Source organism: Pleurodeles waltl, chromosome 5, assembly GCF_031143425.1.
Source record: "Pleurodeles waltl isolate 20211129_DDA chromosome 5, aPleWal1.hap1.20221129, whole genome shotgun sequence".
In the NCBI taxonomy this organism is placed as follows: domain Eukaryota; kingdom Metazoa; phylum Chordata; class Amphibia; order Caudata; family Salamandridae; genus Pleurodeles; species Pleurodeles waltl.
The window spans coordinates 688,636,201-688,658,669 of record NC_090444.1 but is presented as its reverse complement, the minus strand read 5'-3'; the positions used below and the strand labels follow the sequence as shown (position 1 = coordinate 688,658,669).

General features: G+C 43.7%; 1 protein-coding gene across 4 annotated transcripts in view; it reads right to left on the bottom strand.

Annotated features, from left to right (window-relative positions):
- Positions 1–22,469, bottom strand: part of REV3L (REV3 like, DNA directed polymerase zeta catalytic subunit) — a 948,974-nt gene that overhangs the window by 402,612 nt on the left and 523,893 nt on the right. For all 4 annotated transcript variants that reach the window (XM_069234598.1, XM_069234599.1, XM_069234600.1 and 1 more), the window contains exon 13: positions 8,404–15,196. In XM_069234598.1, coding sequence (XP_069090699.1) covers positions 8,404–15,196 — 6,793 coding nt within the window. The remainder of the gene's footprint in view (positions 1–8,403; positions 15,197–22,469) is intronic.

Genomic DNA, 22,469 nt, shown 5'->3' with positions numbered 1-22,469 from the left:
TATTGCTGTATCCACCTCCGGCCCAAACAATTGTTGTCCGTTGAAAGGCATATTCAGCACAGCCTGCTGGATTTCTGGCTTAAATCCAGGGGTACTTAGCCACGCGTGTCTCTGAATGGTTACCGCTGTGTTTACTGTTCTGGCCGCCGTGTCTGCTGAGTCCATAGCCAACCTTATTTGGTTGTTGGAGATAGTTTGGCCCTCCTCGACAACCGGTTGGGCACGTTTTTGGAACTCTTTGGGAAGGTGTTGAATGAAATGTTGCATTTCGTCCCAATGTACCCTGTAGTATCTTGCTAGTAGAGCTTGCGAATTGGCAGTTCGCCATTGATTGGCTGCCTGTGCTGCCACCCTTTTTCCTGCTGCATCGAATTTCCAACTTTCTTTGTCGGGTGGTGGTGCGTCTCCAGAAGTTTGTGAGTTTGCCCTTTTCCGGGCTGCTCCTACTACCACCGAATCAGGAGTTAGCTGTTGTGTAATGTACACAGGGTCCGTAGGGGGAGGTTTATATTTCTTTTCCACCCCAGGAGTGATGGCTCTGCTCTTGCCTGGGTCTTGAAACACCTGTTTGGCGTGTTTTAACATGCCTGGTAACATTGGCAAACTTTGGTATTGGCTGTGCGTAGATGACAGGGTATTGAACAAGAAGTCATCTTCTATGGGCTCTGCATGCAACGCTACGTTATGAAAAGTAGCTGCCCTGGAAACCACCTGCATGTAAGCAGTACTGTCCTCCGGTGGTGATGGCCTTGCCGGGTAGCAATCTGGACTATTATCCGAGACGGTGCATCATACAGATCCCATGCATCCGGGTCATCTTGGCTCATCCCTGTGTGCGCTGGTGACTGCATCATTGGGGGTGTTGCTATCGGGGACAGATGTGGCGAATGTAATGGTGATTGTTGTGGCGAAAATTGTTGTGGAGTTTTCTCTTTTGCCACTTTTGCCTTTGGCTGCATTTCCACCTCTTGGAATGCGAGCTTCCTTTTCATTTTGATTGGAGGAAGAGTTCTAATTTTCCCCGTGTCCTTTTGGATATGGAGCCTTCTTTGTATGTGGTCAGGCTCTCCCATGCCCAGCTCTTGTTCAAATCTATGGCCTTGTAAATGTGTGGAAAGGCCTTGTTCCTCAGTATAGGAGCTTTGTTTCGGCTCCGACGAAGAATGTTTCAGTACCAAAACTTTTTCGACAGTGTTTTTCGGCTCCGAGGAAACCTTTTCGATTTTCGGTGTGCCGAACTCTCTGTGCCATGTCTGTTCGGAGCCGGTATCTCGACCGGAGTCGGATGTCTTCGGCTGCTGGGAGGCCTTTTTCGGTGCCGATGTTTGGTCACTGTGTTTTCGGCTAAAGCCATGGCCTGTTGGTGGTGGCATACCCTGGGGATACATGATTTTCGAGTGAGATTTTGCCGGGGCTGGTTTACTCACGGTTTGCTGCGTCTTCGGCCGCTCACCCTCGGACTCGTCCAAGTCCGAATCTCTAATGGCGAATGTCTCCTCTTCTTCGACGGCGGTGTGTCCGGCCGGTGTCAACGCCATCTGGAGTCTTCGAGCTCTTCGATCCTGCAGTGTCGTCTTGGATCGAAATGCCCGACAGGCCTCGCAAGTATCCTCGTTGTGTTCGGGGGACAAACACAGATTACAGACCTAGTGTTGGTCTGTATAAGGATACTTTGCGTGGCAGTTGGGGCAGAAGCAGAAGGAGGTCCGGTCCATGAGCCTTGAAGATGGACGCGGTCAGGCCGACCAGGCCCCGCCGAGACGTGGAAAACCCCGAAGGGCTGCCGGAACTTTTGTTTCTTCGGTGTCGATGTGCTAGCACTAACCCGGTACTGAGCGCAAACAATACCGTCAAATTTTCCGATGAATAACTAGCTTTTCCGAACCGAAACACGGAGCGTAGAGGAACACGTCCGAACCCGATGGCGGAAAGGAAACAATCTAAGATGGAGTCGACGCCCATGCGCAATAGAGCCAAAAGGGAGGAGTCCCTCGGTCTCGTGACTCGAAAAGACTTCTTCGAAGAAAAACAACTTGTAACACTCCGAGCCCAACATCAGATGGCGGGATGTGCACAGCATGTGTATCTGCAGCTACACATGCCATCGAACATATATTTATATGGAAAATGTCACTTACCCAGTGTACATCTGTTCGTGGCATGAGACGCTGCAGATTCACATGCTTTGAACATCCCGCCATCTAGTGTTGGGCTCGGAGTGTTACAAGTTGTTTTCTTCGAAGAAGTCTTTCGAGTCACGAGATCGAGGGACTCCTCCCCTTTCGGCTCCATTGCGCATGGGCGTCGACTCCATCTAGATTGTTTTCCCAGCAGAGGGTGAGGTAGGAGTTGTGTATCATAGTAATAGTGCCCATGCAATGGAGTAAACATGTATGTACATAACGTAGTTTAAAGTGATATATTTACAAATTTACAAATGTTCAAGATCAACTTCGAAACGGCTACAGGCTCCCGGGGAGACGGGTGGGCGCATGTGAATCTGCAGCATCTCATGCCACGAACAGATGTACACTGGGTAAGTGACATTTTCCGTTCGATGGCATGTGTAGCTGCAGATACACATGCTTTGCATAGACTAGTAAGCAGTTATCTCCCCAAAAGCGGTTGTTCAGCCTGTAGGAGTTGAAGTTGTTTGAAACAAAGTTCATAGTACTGCTTGTCCTACTGTGGCTTGTTGTGCTGTTAACACATTCACGCAGTAGTGCTTGGTAAACGTATGAGGCGTAGACCATGTGGCTGCCTTACATATTTCAGTCATTGGAATGTTTCCTAGAAAGGCCATGGTAGCACCTTTCTTTCTAGTTGAGTGTGCCCTCGGTGTAATAGGCAGTTCTCTTTTTGCTTTGAGATAACAGGTTTGAATGCATTTAACTATCCATCCAGCAATACCTTGTTTGGAAATTGGATTTCCTGTATGAGGTTTTTGGAAAGCAACAAATAATTGTTTTGTTTTACAAATTTGTTTTGTTCTGTCAATGTAGTACATTAACGCTCTTTTGATGTCTAATGTATGTAGTGCTCTCTCAGCTACAGAATCTGGCTGTGGGAAGAACACTGGTAGTTCTACTGTTTGATTCAAGTGGAACGGTGATATGACTTTTGGTAAAAAAATTGGATTTGTCCGTAGAACTACTTTATGCTTGTGTATTTGAATAAATGGTTCTTGTATGGTAAATGCTTGGATTTCACTGACTTCTTAGAGATGTGATGGCAATTAAAAATGCAACTTTCCATGTTAAATATTGCATTTCACATGAGTGGATGGGCTCAAAAGGTGGCCCCATGAGTCATGTTAAGACAATGTTGAGGTTCCATGAAGGAACTGGTGGTGTTCTTGGTGGTATAATTCTTTTTAGGCCTTCCGTAAAGGCTTTTATGACTGGTATCCTAAACAGTGAAGTTGAGTGGGTAATTTGCAGGTAAGCTGAAATTGCGGTAAGATGTATCTTAATGGATGAAAAAGCTAGTTTTGACTTTTGCAAATGTAGCAAGTAGCTTACGATGTCTTTAGCAGATGCGTGTAAGGGTTGAATTTGGTTATTATGGCAATAATAAACAAACCTTTTCCACTTATTTGCATAGCAATGTCTAGTGGTTGGTTTTCTAGCTTGTTTTATGACTTCCATACATTGTTGTGTAAGGTCTAAGTGTCCGAACTCTAAGACTTCAGGAGCCAAATTGCTAGATTCAGCGATGCTGGATTGGGGTGTCTGATCTGTTGATTGTGTTGAGTTAACAGATCTGGTCTGTTTGGTAGTTTGATAAGAGGCACTACTGAGAGGTCTAGTAGTGTTGTGTACCAAGGTTGTCTTGCCCAAGTTGGTGCTATGAGTATGATTTTGAGTTTGTTTTGACTCAACTTGTTTACTAGATATGGAAGAAGTGGGAGAGGGGGAAAAGCGTATGCAAATATCCCTGACCAACTCATCCATAACACATTGCCCAGAGACTGATTTTGTGGGTACCTGGATGCGAAGTTTCGGCATTTTGCGTTTTCTTTTGTTGCAAACAGGTCTATTTGTGGTGTTCCCCAATTTTGGAAGTAAGTGTGTAGTACTTGGAGGTGAATCTCCCATTCGTGGATCTGTTGGTGATCCCGAGAGAGATGGTCTGCAAATTGATTCTGAATCCCTGTAATGAACTGTGCTATTAGGCGAAGGTGGTTGTGTATCGCCCAATGCCATATTTTTTGTGTCAGGAGACACAACTGTGTTGAGTGTGTTCCTCCCTGTTTGTTTAGGTAAAACATTGTTGTCATGTTGTCTGTTTTGACAAGAATGTGTTTGTGGCTTATTATTGGTTGAAATGCTTTTAACGCTAGAAATACTGCCAATAGTTCTAAGTGATTTATGTGAAGCTGTCTTTGCAGAGAGTCCCATTGTCCCTGAATGCTGTGTTGATTGAGGTGTGCTCCCCACCCTATCATGGAGGCATCTGTAGTTATTACGTATTGAGGCACTGGGTCTTGAAAAGGCCACCCTTGGTTTAAATTTATATTGTTCCACCATTGAAGCGAGGTGTATGTTTGGCGGTCTATCAACACTAGATCTAGAAGTTGACCCTGTGCCTGTGACCATTGTGATGCTAGGCACTGTTGTAAGGCCCGCATGTGCAATCTTGCGTTTGGGACAATGGCTATGCATGAGGACATCATGCCTAGGAGTTTCATTACTATTTTGACTTGTATTCTTTGGTTTGGATACATGACCAGTATTACATTGTGAAATGCTTGTACTCTTTGTGGACTTGGAGTGGCAATCGCTTTTGCTGTGTCGATTGTTGCCCCTAAGTATTGCTGTGTCTGACACGGCTGAAGGTGTGACTTTGTGTAGTTGATTGAGAAACCTAGTTTGTGTAGGGTTTCTATGACGTACTTTGTGTGTTGTAAGCACCGTTCTAGTGTGTTGGTTTTGATTAACCAATCGTCTAGGTACGGGAACACATGTATTTGCTGCCTTCTGATATGCGCAGCTACTACTGCCAGGCATTTTGCAAAAACTCTTGGCGCAGTTGTTATTCCGAATGGCAACACCTTGAATTGGTAATGTACCCCTTGGAATACAAATCTTAGGTACTTTCTGTGTGAAGGATGTATTGGTATATGGAAATATGCATCCTTTAGGTCTAGTGTTGTCATGTAGTCTTGTTGTTTGAGCAGTGGGATTACGTCTTGTAATGTCACCATGTGAAAGTGGTCTGATTTGATGTAGGTATTTAATGTTCTGAGATCTAATATAGGTCTCAGTGTTTTGTCCTTTTTGGGTATGAGAAAGTACAGAGAGTAAACTCCTGTTCCTTTCTGTTGAAGTGGTACTAATTCTATTGCTCCTTTTTGTAGCAATGCCTGGACCTCTAGTCCTAGAAGATCCATGTGTTGTTTTGACATAGTGTGTTTTCGGTGGAATGTTTGGAGGGAATCTGAGAAATTCTATGCAATAACCATGCTGGATAATTGCCAGTACCCAAGTGTCTGTTGTTATCTCCTCCCAATGTTTGTAAAAATTGCTTAGCCTCCCCCCAACAGGTGTTATGTGTTGGGGATTTGTGACTTGGAAGTCACTGCTTGTTTTGAGGAGTTTTGAGGCTTTGGAACTTCCCTCTATTCTTTTGGAACTGTCCCCCTCTATATTGCTCCCGAAAACTTCCCTGCTGATATTGACTTTGATAAGTGGGCCTTGTTTGTGAGGTTGTGGGTTCTGTAGCTTGTCCTCGAAACCCCCCTCTAAACAGTGTTTTGCGAAATGTGCCTCTGCTCTGTGGGGAGTAGAGTGTGCCCATGGCTTTGGCCGTATCAGTGTCTTTTTTATGTTTTTCTATAGCAGTGTCCACCTCCGGCCCAAACAACTGCTGTCCATTAAAAGGCATATTCAGCACGGCTTGTATTTCCGGCTTCAATCCTGACGTACGCAACCATGCGTGTCTCCTTATTGTTACTGCAATATTTACTGTCCTTGCAGCTGTATCTGCTGCATCCATTGCTGACCGTATCTGATTATTTGAGATACTTTGTCCTTCCTCCACCACTTGTTGTGCCCTTTTCTGGAACTCTTTGGGTAAGTGTTCTATGAAATGCTGCATTTCGTCCCAATGAGCCCTATCATATCTTGCTAGAAGTGCTTGTGAGTTGGCAATGCGCTGTTGGTTTGCTGCTTGTGCTGCAACCCTTTTCCCTGCAGCGTCAAATTTGCGACTCTCCTTGTCTGGAGGTGGTGCGTCTCCCGAGGTGTGAGAGTTTGCTCTCTTGCGAGCTGCCCCTACTACCACAGAGTCTGGTGTTAACTGCTGCGTGATATACACTGGGTCTGTAGGCGGTGGCTTGTACTTTTTCTCCACCCTTGGAGTTATGGCCCTGCCCTTCACAGGCTCCTGAAACACCTGTTTGGAGTGTTTTAGCATTCCAGGTAGCATAGTTAAGCTCTGGTTTTGGCTATGAGTGGAGGATAGTGTATTAAACAAAAAGTCATCCTCAATCGGTTCTGCATGCAAGGTGGCATTATGAAAAGCTGCTGCCCTTGAGACCACCTGCGTGTAGGATGTACTGTCCTCAGGTGGGGACGGTCTCGCTGGGTAACAGTCTGGGCTGTTATCCGATACTGGCGCATCATAAAGGTCCCATGCGTCGGGATCGTCCTGACTCATTGCAGTATGTGTTGGGGATTGCATCAGTGGTGGAGTACCTACCGGTGATGTGGGCATTGATGGTGGTGGAGATGGTGGCGGAGTTGTCTGTCTTGCCACCTTTGCCTGTGGCTGCTTGTCTTTTTCTTGAAAGGCAAGTCTTCTTTTCATTTTAATTGGGGGAAGAGTGCTTATCTTCCCTGTGTCCTTTTGAATGAGGAGCCACCTTTGAGTGTAGTCTGGCTCCATTGATTCTAGTTCTTGTCCGAACTTATGTCCTTGCATTTGGGAGGACAATCCCTGTTCCTCTGTGTAGGAACCTGATTTCGGTTCCGAGGCTGGATGTTTCGGAATGGAAACCTTTTCGGTAGCCTTTTTCGGCTCCGACAACACTTTCTTTATTTTCGCCGTTGTGGTCTCTCGGTGCTGACCCATTTCGGTGCCGCTGTCTCGGTGCCGAACTTGATCGGAGCCGCTGTCTCGGGCTCGAGATTGCTGTGTGCCGGTATCTCGACTGGAGTCGGATGACTTTGACACAAGCGTGCCCTTTTTCGGTGCCGATGATCGGTCACCTATTTTACGGGTTAAGCCATGGCCTGTTGGCAGTGGCGTCCCCTGGGCTTTTGTGGTCTTCTCGTGAGTTTTAGGTTTTGACGTCTTACTCACGGTTTTAGGCGTTTCTTCGGTATCGAGCTCGTCCGAGTCCGACTCCTGGATGGAGAAGCTTTCCTCTTCCTCCTCCAAATGCCTTTGTCCTGTCGGCGCCGACGTCATTTGCAGTCTTCTCGCTCTTCGGTCTCTTAATGTCTTCCTCGACCGAAACGCTCGACAGGCTTCACAAGTATCTTCTTTGTGTTCTGGAGACAAACACAAGTTACAGACCAGGTGCTGATCTGTATACGGATACTTGTTGTGATATTTTGGGCAGAAGCAGAATGGGGTCCGTTCCATCAGCCTTGAAGAGACACGTGGCCGGGCCGACCAGGCCCCGACGGGGGATCGAAAAAACCCCAAAGTGCCACCGGAGCTCTTCAAAAGTCGGTGTAGATCTGTAGTAACTAACCCGATACCGAACGCAAACAATACCGTCAAATTTTCCGAGATTCTAACTAATTTTCCGAACCGAAACACGGAGCGAAAAGGAACACGTCTGAACCCGATGGCGGAAAAAAAACAATCTAAGATGGAGTCGACGCCCATGTGCAATGGAGACGAAAGGGGAGGAGGCCCTCGATCTCGTGACTCGAAAGATGTAACACTCCGAGCTCAACACTAGATGGCGGGATGTGCAAAGCATGTGTATCTGCAGCTACACATGCCATCGAACACATATATATATATATTTACATTATTTACATCATTTATATTGTTTGGTTGCTCAATTGTGTGACATTCAAGTGCTTGTGCATATGTGAGAGTAAAAAAAGTAAAAGGAAAGAGTACAATATCAACGCCACAAATTACAATAACAAACAATATAATATAGGGCCTGTCTGAAAGTCTTTCGTTAGAATCAATTAATTGCCATCCATGGTAAATGGATACTTTTTTCCTTGTCTGGGTTGAGGACACGTAACTATGGTTAAAGAGTCAGGATTGATCAATTTATATGATATATCTATTCAAACATCCACTAGGACCATAGTAAAAGTACACAGCAGCCGTTTTCCAGATTATAATGAGGACATAATTGCCAGACCTGGTATGTCCCTACACTAGTAGGGACTTACTCTCAAATCAGTGCTTGCAATGCATTTTATTTACCTTGGCTTTTCTGGTGCATCCAGAGGATTGCTGACAAAAGGCTCTTGATAAACTGTTTCCATCAAGTCATGATCCTGCAAGGTCGCCATGATTTCTTCGCGACTCGGTGGAGACATCAGAGGTTTTAATATGTGAGCTGTACGAGGTGTGTTGCTGCCATTCTTTGACTGTGAGGGAGAACTAACAGACCTTGGTGAGCTGTCTGGAGTTGGTGTCAACACTTCATTATGTCTAGAAATGTATAGCTCTAAATCATCAGACCCAACATCCATAAACTCCCCATCTGGGGAAGACAAATGTCCAGAAAACAAGTTGCTTACTGCATTGAAAGGCCGGCATGTATCATAGGAGGCTTGTTTCCCACTGTAATTTAATCCTATCTGTATCCATTCAGATGAATATGGTGCTGGAGGAAGGCTTACAGAAATGTCTTTATCAGTTACCCTTTTTCTGTTCCTCTGAAGCTGCTCCTCCAGGTATTCTTCTGGCTGACGGAAGCAAAAACTATCAACTGACAGGCCTGCTCGGAGGATTTGGGGTTGAATGCTGCTACTCCTTTGACTGTGACAGCTATCCTCTTTGATGTCCACAGATGATTTTTCAAAAAGGTCCGGACTCAGAGGACCAGATGATTTGATCCAAGGAGCATGGTGTGACAGACATGGCTTCTCTTCTTTCAGTTTCTGAATTTCATGACTTGAGTGCTCATTTCCGGATTGGCATGGGAAAGGCTCATGAATTGCATCACTAAGAAACTTCTGTGGTAAATTCTGATCTGCCGGGACAAACTGGCTTCCTGAGTAGAGACTGCAAAAACCAGTTTGGCCAATGGTGTTAATGTCAAAATTATAGGTGTGCTCTGGGGACAAACTGTCTTCAATGGAATAGCAACTTTCAAAGTCTGGATCTGACAATAACACAGGACTCCCATTTGAAGGTGAGTTAGTGCTCTGGTTTGAGAATTGTTGCTTGAAAGCAGTAGGCTTTAACCCTAGAGGTGTTTTTTCTTTAACCTTTGGATTTCTTGGAATTTTAGGTTTCTTTGATGTAGCAGCATGATATTTTTGAGTTGTTACATTATTTTCAGGAGGAGAGGATCCACTTTGATTCATTTGTGGTCTTGTAGGTGGTTCTTGAAGTATATGGTTTTGTTGTTCAATTTGCTGCCTTTTATAGAGCAGCTCCTTCAGAACATCAATTCCTGTTTGTCCGTCACAAGGTACTGGAGGAGTGCCTGTGTATCCGCTGTTCGCGAGGATGACTTTTGTGGAGGCAGTGTTCTCAGGCATGCACATGTTGTTTAATTTCTGTGAGACTACATTTGTTTTATTGGCATCCCCTTGTTGATTTTGATCCCATCCAACTGGCTTTGCGGAACTCTGCAAGGACATAAGGAAACCATTCTTGGGCAAATTAATGGGTCCATGATTTTTCCCAGAGTGTGCATTTTCAGGAAAATAAATGTCCTGTTTTGGCATGTCCTGAACAGGCATAACATGGTGCTGGATATTATCCCGTTTATATTGAAAAACATTATTGGTATTTATTGGACTGGTTTTTATAGTGTCTGTGTAAACATTACTTTCACTACTCCTTCCCATGAACATGGGGCGTTTCAGTAAAGGGGTTGAGTGTTCTGCCTTGGAAGATGCAGTCCCCAAAGACATATGTACACTCTGTAACATCTGAGGGGAGTATTTAGAAGGCTCCAGTGACCTATGCTGAACAAAATTCGATTCTTTCATTTTGAATCCAATACCTTGACTAAATGTCCGCTCTGAATTAATCTTAGGCACTCCAAAGTCTGAACTTGTGAAACAAGAAACGGCAGGCTGGAGACATTTATGTACAAGAGGATGGTGAGGAGAATCTACAGGAATATCTGTACCTGTCAGAGCACGAAAGCAACTAGGCAAATCTACTTTGGTATCGGCTGTCGAGGAAAGCTGTGTCAAGGGTGGACGTGCTGAGGGTTGCTGAGAAGATGGCTGATTTGTTACTTGTGTGGATAGAAAATGGGGAGAGGGTAGATAAGATGCAGGTAGGGGCATAGAAGGTAGCTTAGTTGAGGGCAGCTGGGACGATGGCACATGGCCTGTTGAAAAACCACTTAAAGACAAATCTAACTGTGTTGTAGGAGGCTTTGGGGTAGTTTGGCTGAGGGAAACTACAGGAATATTCTGTGGAGTCTGCACACCTTGTAAATCACCAGAGTTAACAATTAATGAGTCAGGGTCAGCTAGTATGCTGTTTGTTACTCCAATTTCTTTTATTTTTCGTCTTGGCTTAGGCCTTTGTTTTTTGTTTTTATTTTCTCCCTTTTCTAATGGAATGTGTTTATTCTGCTTTGTGTTCACCATAGCTGAACTAGCTCCTACTTTCTTTCTAGGTTTTATGGCTTTCATTTCATGACAAGTGCTGCCTATGTTTGGCTTTACTGCTTGGTCATTGAACACATTTGTGATCCCACCACACAAATTGTCTTTTGGAAGCAGCAACCTATTTTCAGGTTCTGGATCAGTAGGAGACCAGCAACGGGGTGGTGATAAATTCATTGGACTTGGGCTTCTCTCAGACAGGAAACCTAGTTTCGACATAACATCATTGAAGTCCAAATCACAGTCTTCAGTCTCTGCATTATAAGATGGTGAAGGAAGCTCAAGAACAGTGAGAGGTTTTTTTCTTCTCAAAGGAAACGTTCTTTTGACAGTCTTCCGACCACTTTGTGGAGCTTTTCCATTTTTTTTCTTTGAAGATTTTTGTTTAGTTTTCCTTTTGAGGCTCTTTTTTGGTGCTGGTGGATTCAGTGGGAATTTAGTTGCAGGAGAATCTGGAACCTTTGGCCAAAAGTCTTTCAAAGGAGCCATCTTTTTATACATATTAATGTTTTCTTCTGTGAGTTTTACTTGTTCTTCACTGTGGTCTAGCTTTCCGATTTTAACAAGCATATTTTTCTGACCTTTAAATCGATTCACAATAATGTATTTAATAATTATCGGAGGAAGTTTGTTTGCAACTTTTCTGCGTTTAAGGGTCTTTTGTGAATCATCTGCATTTTCAGAAGCTTCGATGGGTTGTAGCTGACATGTCTTTGATGCCTGGGTGTCTGCACTTGGCTCTCCTTCTTCAGGTTCATAATTTATTTTCCGTTTAGCTCTCAGTTTATATTTATTTGCATGCAACCCAGAGGGGCCCTCTGAATCTAGGCCTTCCTTTCCAGAAGGAGAGGCAAAACTGTGGCTTTCTGGAATTTTGCTTTCAACAGCCCCATCAGCATTTTCAGTAAGTCGACATGAAAGTTCACTAGCCTTGGGAAGTAGACGGCTGTTACCATTTGAACAGCAGTTTTCCATTTGGCATGTGACACGTTTTACATTTTTGGCCTTTCGATGTGAGATCAGACCCAACCTCCGGTTAAATCTTGCAGGTTGATTCTGATTGACAGGTTTTACTTTGCCACTTTCCTCACCAAGTTCCCGTTCGAAATCAAGGGTAACTTTGTCATTTTCAGCTACATGTGTTTCATGCCCGAAATTGGATATTTCATCCTGGCTTTGTGATTGTTTCTGGTGACTTACAACTGTTATTTTGTTATTTACACCAGTAATACTCCAATGCCTCGAGATAATGACCCTGTTAGGTTCTGGACTAACAAGATCTATTTTATTCTTACTGCTAACATCATGAGCCATCAGATGGGCAGCCATATCATTTGTATTTGCAGGTTTCGGAAGACCATCAAGATCCTTGGGATTACTTAAATTTGTATGATTCACACTGAAATGATCAATTAGTCCATCTGAACTTGCAGAAAGTACATTATTAGAGTGATCATTCTCAACAGCCACCAACCCATGCTTCTGGTGACCAATTGGATCTACTTTCTCAGTTACAGACAGAGGCTGCTGATGACTGACATGATCTATTTCCTCAGTTCCAAATATAGGCTTCTGAATACTGGCTTTGTCTGTTTCCTCATTTATACATGTGGAGTTCTGAGGCCTTAGTGAATCTATTTCCTCAGTTACTAATGCAGTTTTCTGATTACCGGTGACATCAGTTTTCTCAATTACATCAGTTGAACATTCAGAATTATCATAATCTGTATTTACATATGCAGGCTGTCGACTGTGAGCATCTTCCTTTTCCCCCCCCAGAGGATGACTGGAGGAATCTACCTGCTCATCAATTATTTTAGGTTTTTGGTGAATGGCACAACCGTTTCCCTTATTTATCTGATGACTGTCATAGTCTATTTTCTCAGTAGCAGATGTAAAATTTCCAGGACTAGCAGGTTCCATTTTCTCAGTAAACAAAATTGCCTCCAGATGGATGGCAGGATCGATTTTTGTGGGTAAGGATAGTGGCTTTTGGTGGCTGCCAGGAGTATGAGGACAGACAGCATTGTTTCCCTCATTAACACTGGGGCCTTTGGGACTACTGAGATCACTGTCTTCTGAGACAGTGTTTTGATAAGTCAAAGTGTCTGTTTCCTTACTTACACTTAATGAAATATGAAGGTTTGCAGGAATCCTTGCCTTAGTCACAGTGGTAATCTTCTGAAATCCATCAGAAATCACTTTGTCATTTTCGGTTGAAAGCTCCTGATTCATGGTAGAATCTATTTTCTTAATTGTAGCTGTAAAGTTCAGATTATTTACAAAATCAGAATTTTTGTTCCTTAAAACAGATTCTTGGTAGCTGGCAGGATATTTTTTATTTGCAGATGTAAGCTTTCGATTATTGAGAGTGTCACATTTTCCTTTTACAAATGCTGACTTTTTATGTTTTTTTGAACTCATTTTATTATTTGGTACAGACTTTCTGTGATGATCAAGAGCAGTTTCTTTTTTCGCATTTGTGGGTACTTGATGACTGGCGAGAGTTGTTTCTGTTAATGGGGCAGTCTCCTCATGACTGGTACAATCAATTGCCTTATTTTCATATTCTGGCTTTTCAATGAATATAGGATTAATTTTCTCATTTACAATAGCGATCTTACTTTTATTAACCAGACCCAACTTTTCATTTACAGATGTACACTGCCAATGGCCAGCGGTATCCATTTTATTATCTTTAAAAGTAGACTTCTGGCTTCTTGTTTGATCATTTTCACCTTTTATTGCCCCATGGTTCTGAGGTACAGATGAATTATTTTTTTCTTTTAGAGAGATCGAAAGCACAAGATTAGAAGGATTGGGTTCTTTTTTTACAGATAACGGCTGCCCACTACTAAAGGAGTCCATGTTGTTATCGACAGACAAAGACTGATTAGCAACGAGGTCTACCTGTTCTTTTACATTTATGATCTGCTTATGACAATGACGATTCAGCTTATCACTTGCAGGCTTGTGTTTTAGCTGACATTTTACATCGATTTTGTCATTTTCTGATTTATCTTTATTCTTCGAGGTGTGAGCAATATTCTCATTTGTGGTTGTGAGTTTCCGTGGACAAATCAGATCAATTTTCTCGATCTCACCATTCGCAGATGACGAAATTGAACACTCAAGATCATGTGTTTCATTTAGATTAACTTTTTTATTTGAAAATGAATTCTTTCGATGACTGGCAAGATCCATTGACTCTTTCACTGTTGTAAACTGCGGCTGACAGTTGGAATCTAGTTCCTTACTTACCGGTGTAGAACTTTGAGGAAGAGCATTTTCCTCTCTTTCATTGTCTGTTTCTTTGTTACTAGCAAAATCAAAATCATTTACAACAGAAGGCTCCCGACTACGCACATCATCAGTTTTATTGTTTGGCCGTGATGGCTTTTCCGGACATGCTACCTCAAGTTTCTGACTTGGATCTGAAGGCTCATGACAGTGGGTAATGTCTATTTTATCATGAACAGTTACAGATTCTTGACTGACATTAGACATTTTCCTCCTACAAAGTTTTAATCTAGACTGTTTGGTACCGTGCTGTAATTTGTAAGTCACAGGTGGTAATTTTTGTGGTCGGTTAAGACAGTTTGAAAGAACCACACTTGGAAAAAACATATAATGTGCTGCTTGTTGACTATGACTCGTAACTTCTGCCTTGTGCTCCTGAAATCCTTCACACCGAATCTTGATCTTGTTAAGTCTCTCTTCATTAGAGCCAGGCTCAACAGAACATATATTATTTTTATTCACCCCTGAGCAAGAAACCAAATCACAACTTTCCTTTAAGGCTGAAGGGGAAAAACTATTTGCTGTATGGACTCCGCCTTTATCATTTCCGTCAGAGGGTAGCTTACTTGTAGAATGGTTAAAGTCTGAAAAGTTATACAACTTTCTTTCCAAAGTGCTGTCGCTGACATTGCGACTTGAATGCATAAAAGAGGTATCCTTTTCAACTTTTCTGACGCTGGTGTATTTCCTACAATTTGTGTGTCTGCTAACAGGTGGTGGTATTTCTTCATTGAAGTCATATATACTGTTTTCAGAGGGAACTTTAGAGAAAAAGTCTTTTCTGTTACTCTCGAGGTGTTTCTTCTCACCAAGGGCAGTACTCCTAAAAGGTGCAGAATATTTTCCACTGTAAGTGCTTTGATTTGAAAGAGGACGGACAGAAAATTCTGATCCCTTTTCAGGTACTGACTGCGCAAGCTTGGCTGTTAAGTCCTCCTTTTTCAAAATATGAGACGAAAGGGCACTTGTGTGTTGACACTGAAAGGCAGTTTTAGCTGAAGCCTGAGCTTCAAATGTAGCAGCATCGTTATGAAAGATTGAGTTCTTCACAGACATTTTGCTTGTTGCAATTACAGAGGAGTGTGTTCTGGAACTTTCATTATTTAAAGGATTGTCTGCAACAAAAGAAAACAAATTTTAACATTTAGCAGAATAGCATGCCATTAATATGTATGGAAGATACACTTGCTTTAGGATAGACATTATCAAAAAGAACTGTAATTGAAAGTCCAGTGCAATAATACCACCTTCATCACTTCCATCCTCCACATTTGATGGCGAGACGGAACTGGGTCTTGAATATTTTTTTGCATTTTCAAATATAGCAAGGCATTTACTGATTAGGATGGTAAGTATGGAAATTTTGTTTTTCTCCTAAGCCCCTGTAGATTATATTTTTACAGCATCCTAGCAACAACTTATATACCACTGCATCCTGTCAATTTACAACATAGCTGCTTAGTCAAAGGAAGGCTGGGATCAATTTAAAAAATACTACCAACACATCTATTGTTACATAACACCAAGTGCATAAGCAGCATAACGATACTACAGTAATAGGAAAAACACAAGATTGCTGAGGGGCTCAACAGAAAACAGACACATACATAAATCTAAAAAGTTAATATATTATCTACATATAAATGCAGTGAAACAAAAAGGAAAATGCTACTTCCAGTGTAAGCATTTGTTTGTGGCATTTAGTGCTGTAGATTCACATGCCCTACATACTTCTGCCATCTAGTGAATGGTTCGGCCATGGCAACCTATTTTTGTTCAAAGACGTTTTTCAAGTCACGTGGTAGTGATTCCTCCTACAGTTGATAATATGCATCAACTCCATTGTTAGATTGAGATCCCGAAATGAGGATGAGAATACAATTGGAGCACAGAAATTAAAGAAGGGGGCCATGCAGATAGACACAGAATTTAAAGGCAAGGTATCTACAACATCCGAAATTTGCAGGGAGGATGGTGGGCGCATGTGAACCTACAGCACTACATGACCCAATAAGTAACATTTTCTATTCATGGCATGTGTAGCTGTGGATACACATCCTCTGAATAGACTATAAAGCAGTTTTCCCTTCAGCGGTGGTTAGCCAGAGGATATGGAAGAAGATCGAAAAAGTGTACGTAGTACATCCTGACCAACTTGGCTTGTTGGCATTCTAGAACGTCCACACAATAGTGCTTGGTAAATAAATGTGTGGGGTGGACCAGGCAGCTGCTTTGCAGTTATCAGCTATTGGGCTGTTACCTAGAAAAGCCATGGAGGCTGCCGTCTTGAGTTTAGAATGCAACCTGGGTGGAGTGGGGAGTTATCTTTTGGCTTTGGTAAAGCAGGTTTGGTTGCACTTGACTAGCCAACAAGCTAAACCTGCCTTTGAAATGGTAAACCTTTTGTGTAGAGCAGCGTAAGAAACAAGACATTGATGTGCCTTACTCAATGATTTTATCTTGTGAATGTACTACATGAGGGTCATTTTAGCATTTAATGTGTGGAGAGCCCATTCTGCTACTGAGACTGGGTGTGGAAAGAACACTGGAAGCTCAATTGTTTGATTACGGTGGAAAAAAGAGACTACCTTGGGGAGGAACTTTGGGTTAGTTCTGAGGTCTACTTTGTCAATGTGAACCTAAAGGAAAGGTTCTTCGAGAGTAAGGAGCTGGAGCTCATTTACATGCCTGAGAGATGTTACTGCAACTAAAAAAGCAGTTTCCAGCATGGAAATTGAAGACAGCATGAGTGAAGCAGATCAAAAGTGGGGCCTATGAGTCTAGTCAGGACTATATTAAAATACCTCCTAAGGTGCCTCTGGGACTGGAAATAACCCGGGAGGTATTTGCAGCGCCTTGAGACCCTACCGGGTGAGTAGCACGCTTAACACATGATTGATTGATTGATTGATTGAGGGATAACCTTTTAAGTCCTTTCATGAAGGCTTTAATGACAGGAATCCTGAATAGAGAAGAGTGTTCCCTATTGTGCAAGTAAGCTGCGACAGCAGCCAATTGAAGATGAATGGAAGTGTAAGTGAGGCCTGCACATTATAAATGATGCAGGTAGGAAACAATGTCTTGTACCTCTGGCTTTAATGGATCAACCTCTTTAGGCAGGCAGTAATGTATGAACCTTATCCATTTCACCCCATGGAAAGCCCAAGGGATGGCAAGCCTCTGAGAATGGAAATACATTCCAAAAGTAAGTTGAGGTAACCAAACTCTAGGTCCTCTGAAGCCAAATAAATAGCAAAGCTGAGCTGCCTGGGATGTCGAAGTGTGCCCGGGTGTTGAGTGAGGAGATTTGATCAGCTGGGTTCCCTCTTGTGAGTGACTAAAGATAACTTGAGGAGGTTCATTAAATAAGATTGTCTGGCCCACAAGGAAGCCACCAAGATAAGTGTGAGAGATGTTTGCCACAGCCTCAGAACCACATGTGGAAGCAGGGACAGAGGAGGAAAAGCATAATCAAATATCCCTGAACAATTCATCACAGTGCATTGCCTATTGACGGGAGTAAATGAGAAGGACTTGTTTCTGAAGTTAGTACATGGCAGTCATGTTGTCTGTTCTGACTAGGACCACTTTGGGGGTGCACGTGGAAGAAAAAAACTTTTAGGGCTAATTGGACTGCTAGCAGTTAATGTGAAAGACCCACTGGAGAGATGTCCATATACCCTGTATGGTGACATCTTCCAGATGCACCTCGCACCCTGTGCTAGACACATCTGTATTAATGATCACTTTGGGGACCGAGTCTAGGAAGGGCCTGACCTGCAACGGGATGCTGCTGTTCTACCACTGCAGAGAGCAAAGAGTACTGGTCCAAATCAAAACTAGATCCTGCCAGTAACTTTCTGTCTGTGACCATTGAGCTGCAAAGCACTCTTGAAGTGGATGCATCGATAGTCGTGCATGTGGAATGATGGCGATACAGAAGGCCATCATGCACAGTAGCCACGTTACTGTTCTGACCTTTACCTGGTGATCTGGCTGGAAAATATGCAGCAGAAGCTGGAAGGTTTGAACCTGTGCTGATCTGGGATAAGCTTTCCCAGTGACAGAATTTAAAATCATCCCAAGGAAGGGCTGTATATGAAGGGGATGGCGGTGAGACGTTTAGATTGATGGTAAAGCCGAGACTGTAGAAAATCCAATGTGCTCCGAGTGCTACTGCCTGCTTGCGCTCTTGATCAGGAAGTAGTCTAGGTAGAGAAAAATGTGGATGCTGCTCCTCTGCAGGTGAGTGCCTACCACGAGCAGACAACTGGTAAAAACTCTGGGGGCCATAGCAACACTAAAAGGCAGTACTTTAAACTTGTAATGGTGTCCAATTACCAGAAACCTGACAGCATTATGGTAGTGAGGCAGGTGGACTGGAATGTGGAAATAGGCATCTTTCAGTTTTAGAGTGGTCCTGAAGTCGCCTCTTTGGAGGTAAATGACATCCTGGAGCGTGCACCGGGGGAAGTGCTCCGAAAGGATGTACTTGTTGAGGGGCCTAAGGTCGAGGATAGGCTTTAGGTACCCATCTTTTGTTGGGGATGAGAAAGTACAGGAAGAACACCTCTTTGCCCTGCTGTTGTAGGGGTACAAGTTCTAAGGCTCCTTGGAGTATGAGGGCCTGTACTTTGTCTTGGAGGCGGCACTGGTGTTCTGCAAGCAAGGGATGTGTGGTGGTTGAGCTACAAGTTTCAGATAGTAGATGTGTTCTAGAATGGAAAGGACCCACTAATCTGAGATGATCTTTTGCCATTGTGGGAGGAATCCCTGCAGTCTTCCTCCGACAGGTGTTATGTGCTTGTGGGGGAGGGAGAGAGAGTCACTGATTAGCGGGGGCAACACCTCCTGTTGCACACTGCCTCTGTAGTTTGTAACCCTACAAGCATTGCTAGAATGGTCCCCAGAAGGTTGCTGATGTTGCTGTTGCCTCTGCTAAGTGGTGGAAGGGTCCAGGAAGGTGGCTTTGGCAGCACCACAAAATTGCGGCCTACAAAAGGACCCACAGAGCGACAGGGACTGGAATGCCCCCACTGCCCTGGCAGTACTTGTATATTTTTTGCTTTTCTCCAGCATCTAAAGATGTCTTCCTCATCGAATGGCAAGTTGATCAGTTGTTGCTGGACTTCTGGCTTAAAGCTCGAGACGTGTAGCTAGGCATGGTGCCGGATGAGGACACTGGGATTTATTCTTCTTGCAGTGGTGTCAGCTGCATGTAAGGCACAACTAATGATGGCATTGGAGACAGTCTTACCCTTGGAAAATAACTCTTGTACTCACTGCTTATACTGGTCTGGGAGGTTTTGGATCCGGTCCCCCATCTCATCTCAGTGTGCCCTGTAATATCTGGAGAGCAAGACGACTGAGTTGGCAATGTGCCACCCTTTTACCAGATGTGTCAATCTTCTTACCGCCCTTGTCTGGAGCTGTGTGTCGCCGATACCCTGGGTACTGGCTTGCTTGCGCACAGTAAGCTGATTCGGTGCAAGCTTGCAGCGGTATGTTAAAGTGCTTTGAAGGAGGAGGGTTTATATTTTTTATCTGCCCTCAGAGTAACCACTCTGGCCTTCACCAGTAAATATCACTATTAACATTCTGTGAGCATATGGAGAAATTGGACAGATTGCTGGACTGCTTGGTATTCAAGGGCTTTCAACGAATAAATCCTCCTCCTCAGGGAAAGTGTGTAAATCCATATTGTGAAAGGTGGCTGCCCTGTAAATAACATCAGGAGTGGATTTCTTGCATGGTAGAAATAAGAATTATTGTCATCTCCAGGGACAATGTTATAATCAACCCATGGATCACCCTTGGTCTCAGAGTTGTGTGGAAACTCATAAGGATCCTAAGGATATTTAGGACTACCTCCCCATATGACGGGTATGGAGAGTCCTCAGGCGAAAGTGGCAGAGGTGGACTATGAGGTGGTGGAGGAGGAGGAGGGGGATAAAGGGCAAAGTACTGATGCCCCTGCCTTATGTTTCTTTATCATAGCAGATGGGTGGGGGCTCCAAGTTGAAATGCTCCTTTAAGGTGAGTTCCCCTTTTTGAGGATAACTTCCTCCACATTTGGTGGTGGTTTTGCAGAAAGTTTGCCTGTTTGGGGGTGAATGAAAAGTCTTTTCTGCCTGGCAATTAACTACACCTAGAACCGTTGCAGGATAGGCTGTGTGTTCCTCCGAGTCCTCAGAGGACATTACATTGGATGGCTGAGTCAGCATTAAGGAAGTTCCTGGCATAGAAGGAGGTCTTGGTGCAGAGTGGTGTTTCTGCTCAAAAGAGGTCTTCAGCATCGAGGGCTCTGTGGGACCCGAAGGAGCTGCTGATGCAGAAGAAGGCTGGGAGGCATTCAGCTGTTTCAGTGCCAGGAGTCCAGGCATAGCTGACTCCAAATCGCTGTGTCGTCATAGTCGTACGACTCTTGTTGTAGGAACAACACTGATGGACATTGGGCGGCAGCACTACTGAGCGTGAGGGACGAAGTCTGTTCCCACAACGTATGACAGCTGTCTGCCTAACCCTTTCAGCTAGCTAGTAGCACCTCACCAGTACCCAAGAATGGGTGATTTGTGGCAGCCCATCTCATTAGACTCCTTAGAGAAGTCATGGTAGAATAGATCTTATCCCTTACTCTCACTTAAACACGTCTCATACATGCAAAGACAACAGAAGCAGGATTTTGTTCAATGCATTTTATTGAAGCAACTGCATCCTATATAAAAAGGCATGAATTGCGATTATCAGGATAAAGAAACACAACACTATCAGTGTGGTCACTAGAAAAGTGAAACAGAGGAAATGTTCCACCATATTGTCACAACAGTCTAAAATCCCTACCTGCACTACTAAGATTGTACATGAGAGCAATAGCAGTGTTAGCACTAACCTGCTCCTCTAGTCCCTGGAAGGAAACCCAATCCCCATACTGGTGCTAAAGGTAGAGAAGAGGTATGTCTGCTGGGAGTCCTCACACATGGATGAAGAGAAGAAACAGAGTCTCAACAGAAACTGTGACAACAACGTGCAAAATAAGATGTCTGGCCATCAGGAATGTCCCCTCTGATGTGGTGGGGGAAGTGTGGTGTTTTATAATAAAACATCTGTTGTTCAAAGAACTGCCCTGACGTCAAAACACATTTTTCTGTGTAGGGTAGACATTGTACTCTTTGGACCAGCAATACCCAGTAAATTATCATGCGTAGCCTTGGGTTAAGCACAGGATGAAAATGTTGTGAACAATAATGAATTACAAATTCTGCATGGAAGGATGACTTATAAAAATAATAAAACTTATCCACTAAAACTATGCTTTGCCATAATAATAAGAGGAATAAAAATGACTTGTAACTAGGTGAAAGGGCACTGGCGTCAGGCCCAGAGATAAAATAATGTACCTGTGTAAATGCTAAAAATACCTCGCAACAGTGCCGGCCATGGTTGGAAGGTGTTGGTGGGCTGGAGGGCCACTGTAAGGGTTGTGGGCTCTATGTTCCACCCCCAAAGTGGCAGTGTTTGTTCTGTGAATAAGGTTAAAAAGTAACAGGTTGGGACATCATACTCACACTTGGTCTTCTGGAGTTGGACCAGCTGGGGCTGGTCGTCTGTTTCAGAGCCTGAAAGAAAACTCTGCTCCGGGCCGAAGTGAAGTGGCTGGTCATCTGAAGGCCTAGCCTCTGGCTCCTCTTTGACATCTTCACAGAAAATGTCTGAAGTGTCATTGTCATCGTGCGTCAAGCCAGCTGACAATCGCACCAGTAGATGAGGGCCATTGTGGACTGGAAGGTGAAGCAGGAGGTATCGTCTTGCGCCAGCAGCAGGTTGCATACTTAGTGATGGTCTGTACATAGGTACTTCGAATTACACTGTGGACAGAACTGAAAGAAGTCCATCATGGTGTCTGCACTCTTGAGATGGACCTTGATGCGAAAGTCCAGGAGGGGCAAGACCCCGAGAGAGGGCTTCTAGGATACCCTGGTCACAGAAGTGATAGAGGCAAACCGAATACAATAAGTGATAGTCTCTTGCCAATGGGAGTGGAAGAACCAATAGATTTCAATGACAATCACCACATGTCGTCGACCAGAGCTACAGGGATGCTTAACCAAACCAGACGATGGAAGAACACAATCTAACCATGAAGCCAATGCCCATGTGCATTACCAACTATAAGCACAGTCACTATACCTTGTGATTCGAAAGACTTCTTTGAAGAAAAACAAGTTGCACACGTCCAGGACCAACACTAGGTGGCAGAAGTATGTAGAGCATGTGTGTCTACAGCTACAAAGTCACAAACATATTCCTTTACCCAGGGAAAAAAAACAAAGTTAAAAATGGTGACTGGCAAAATAAAAGGAATTCAGAGCTGGGCATGAAATATCGAAA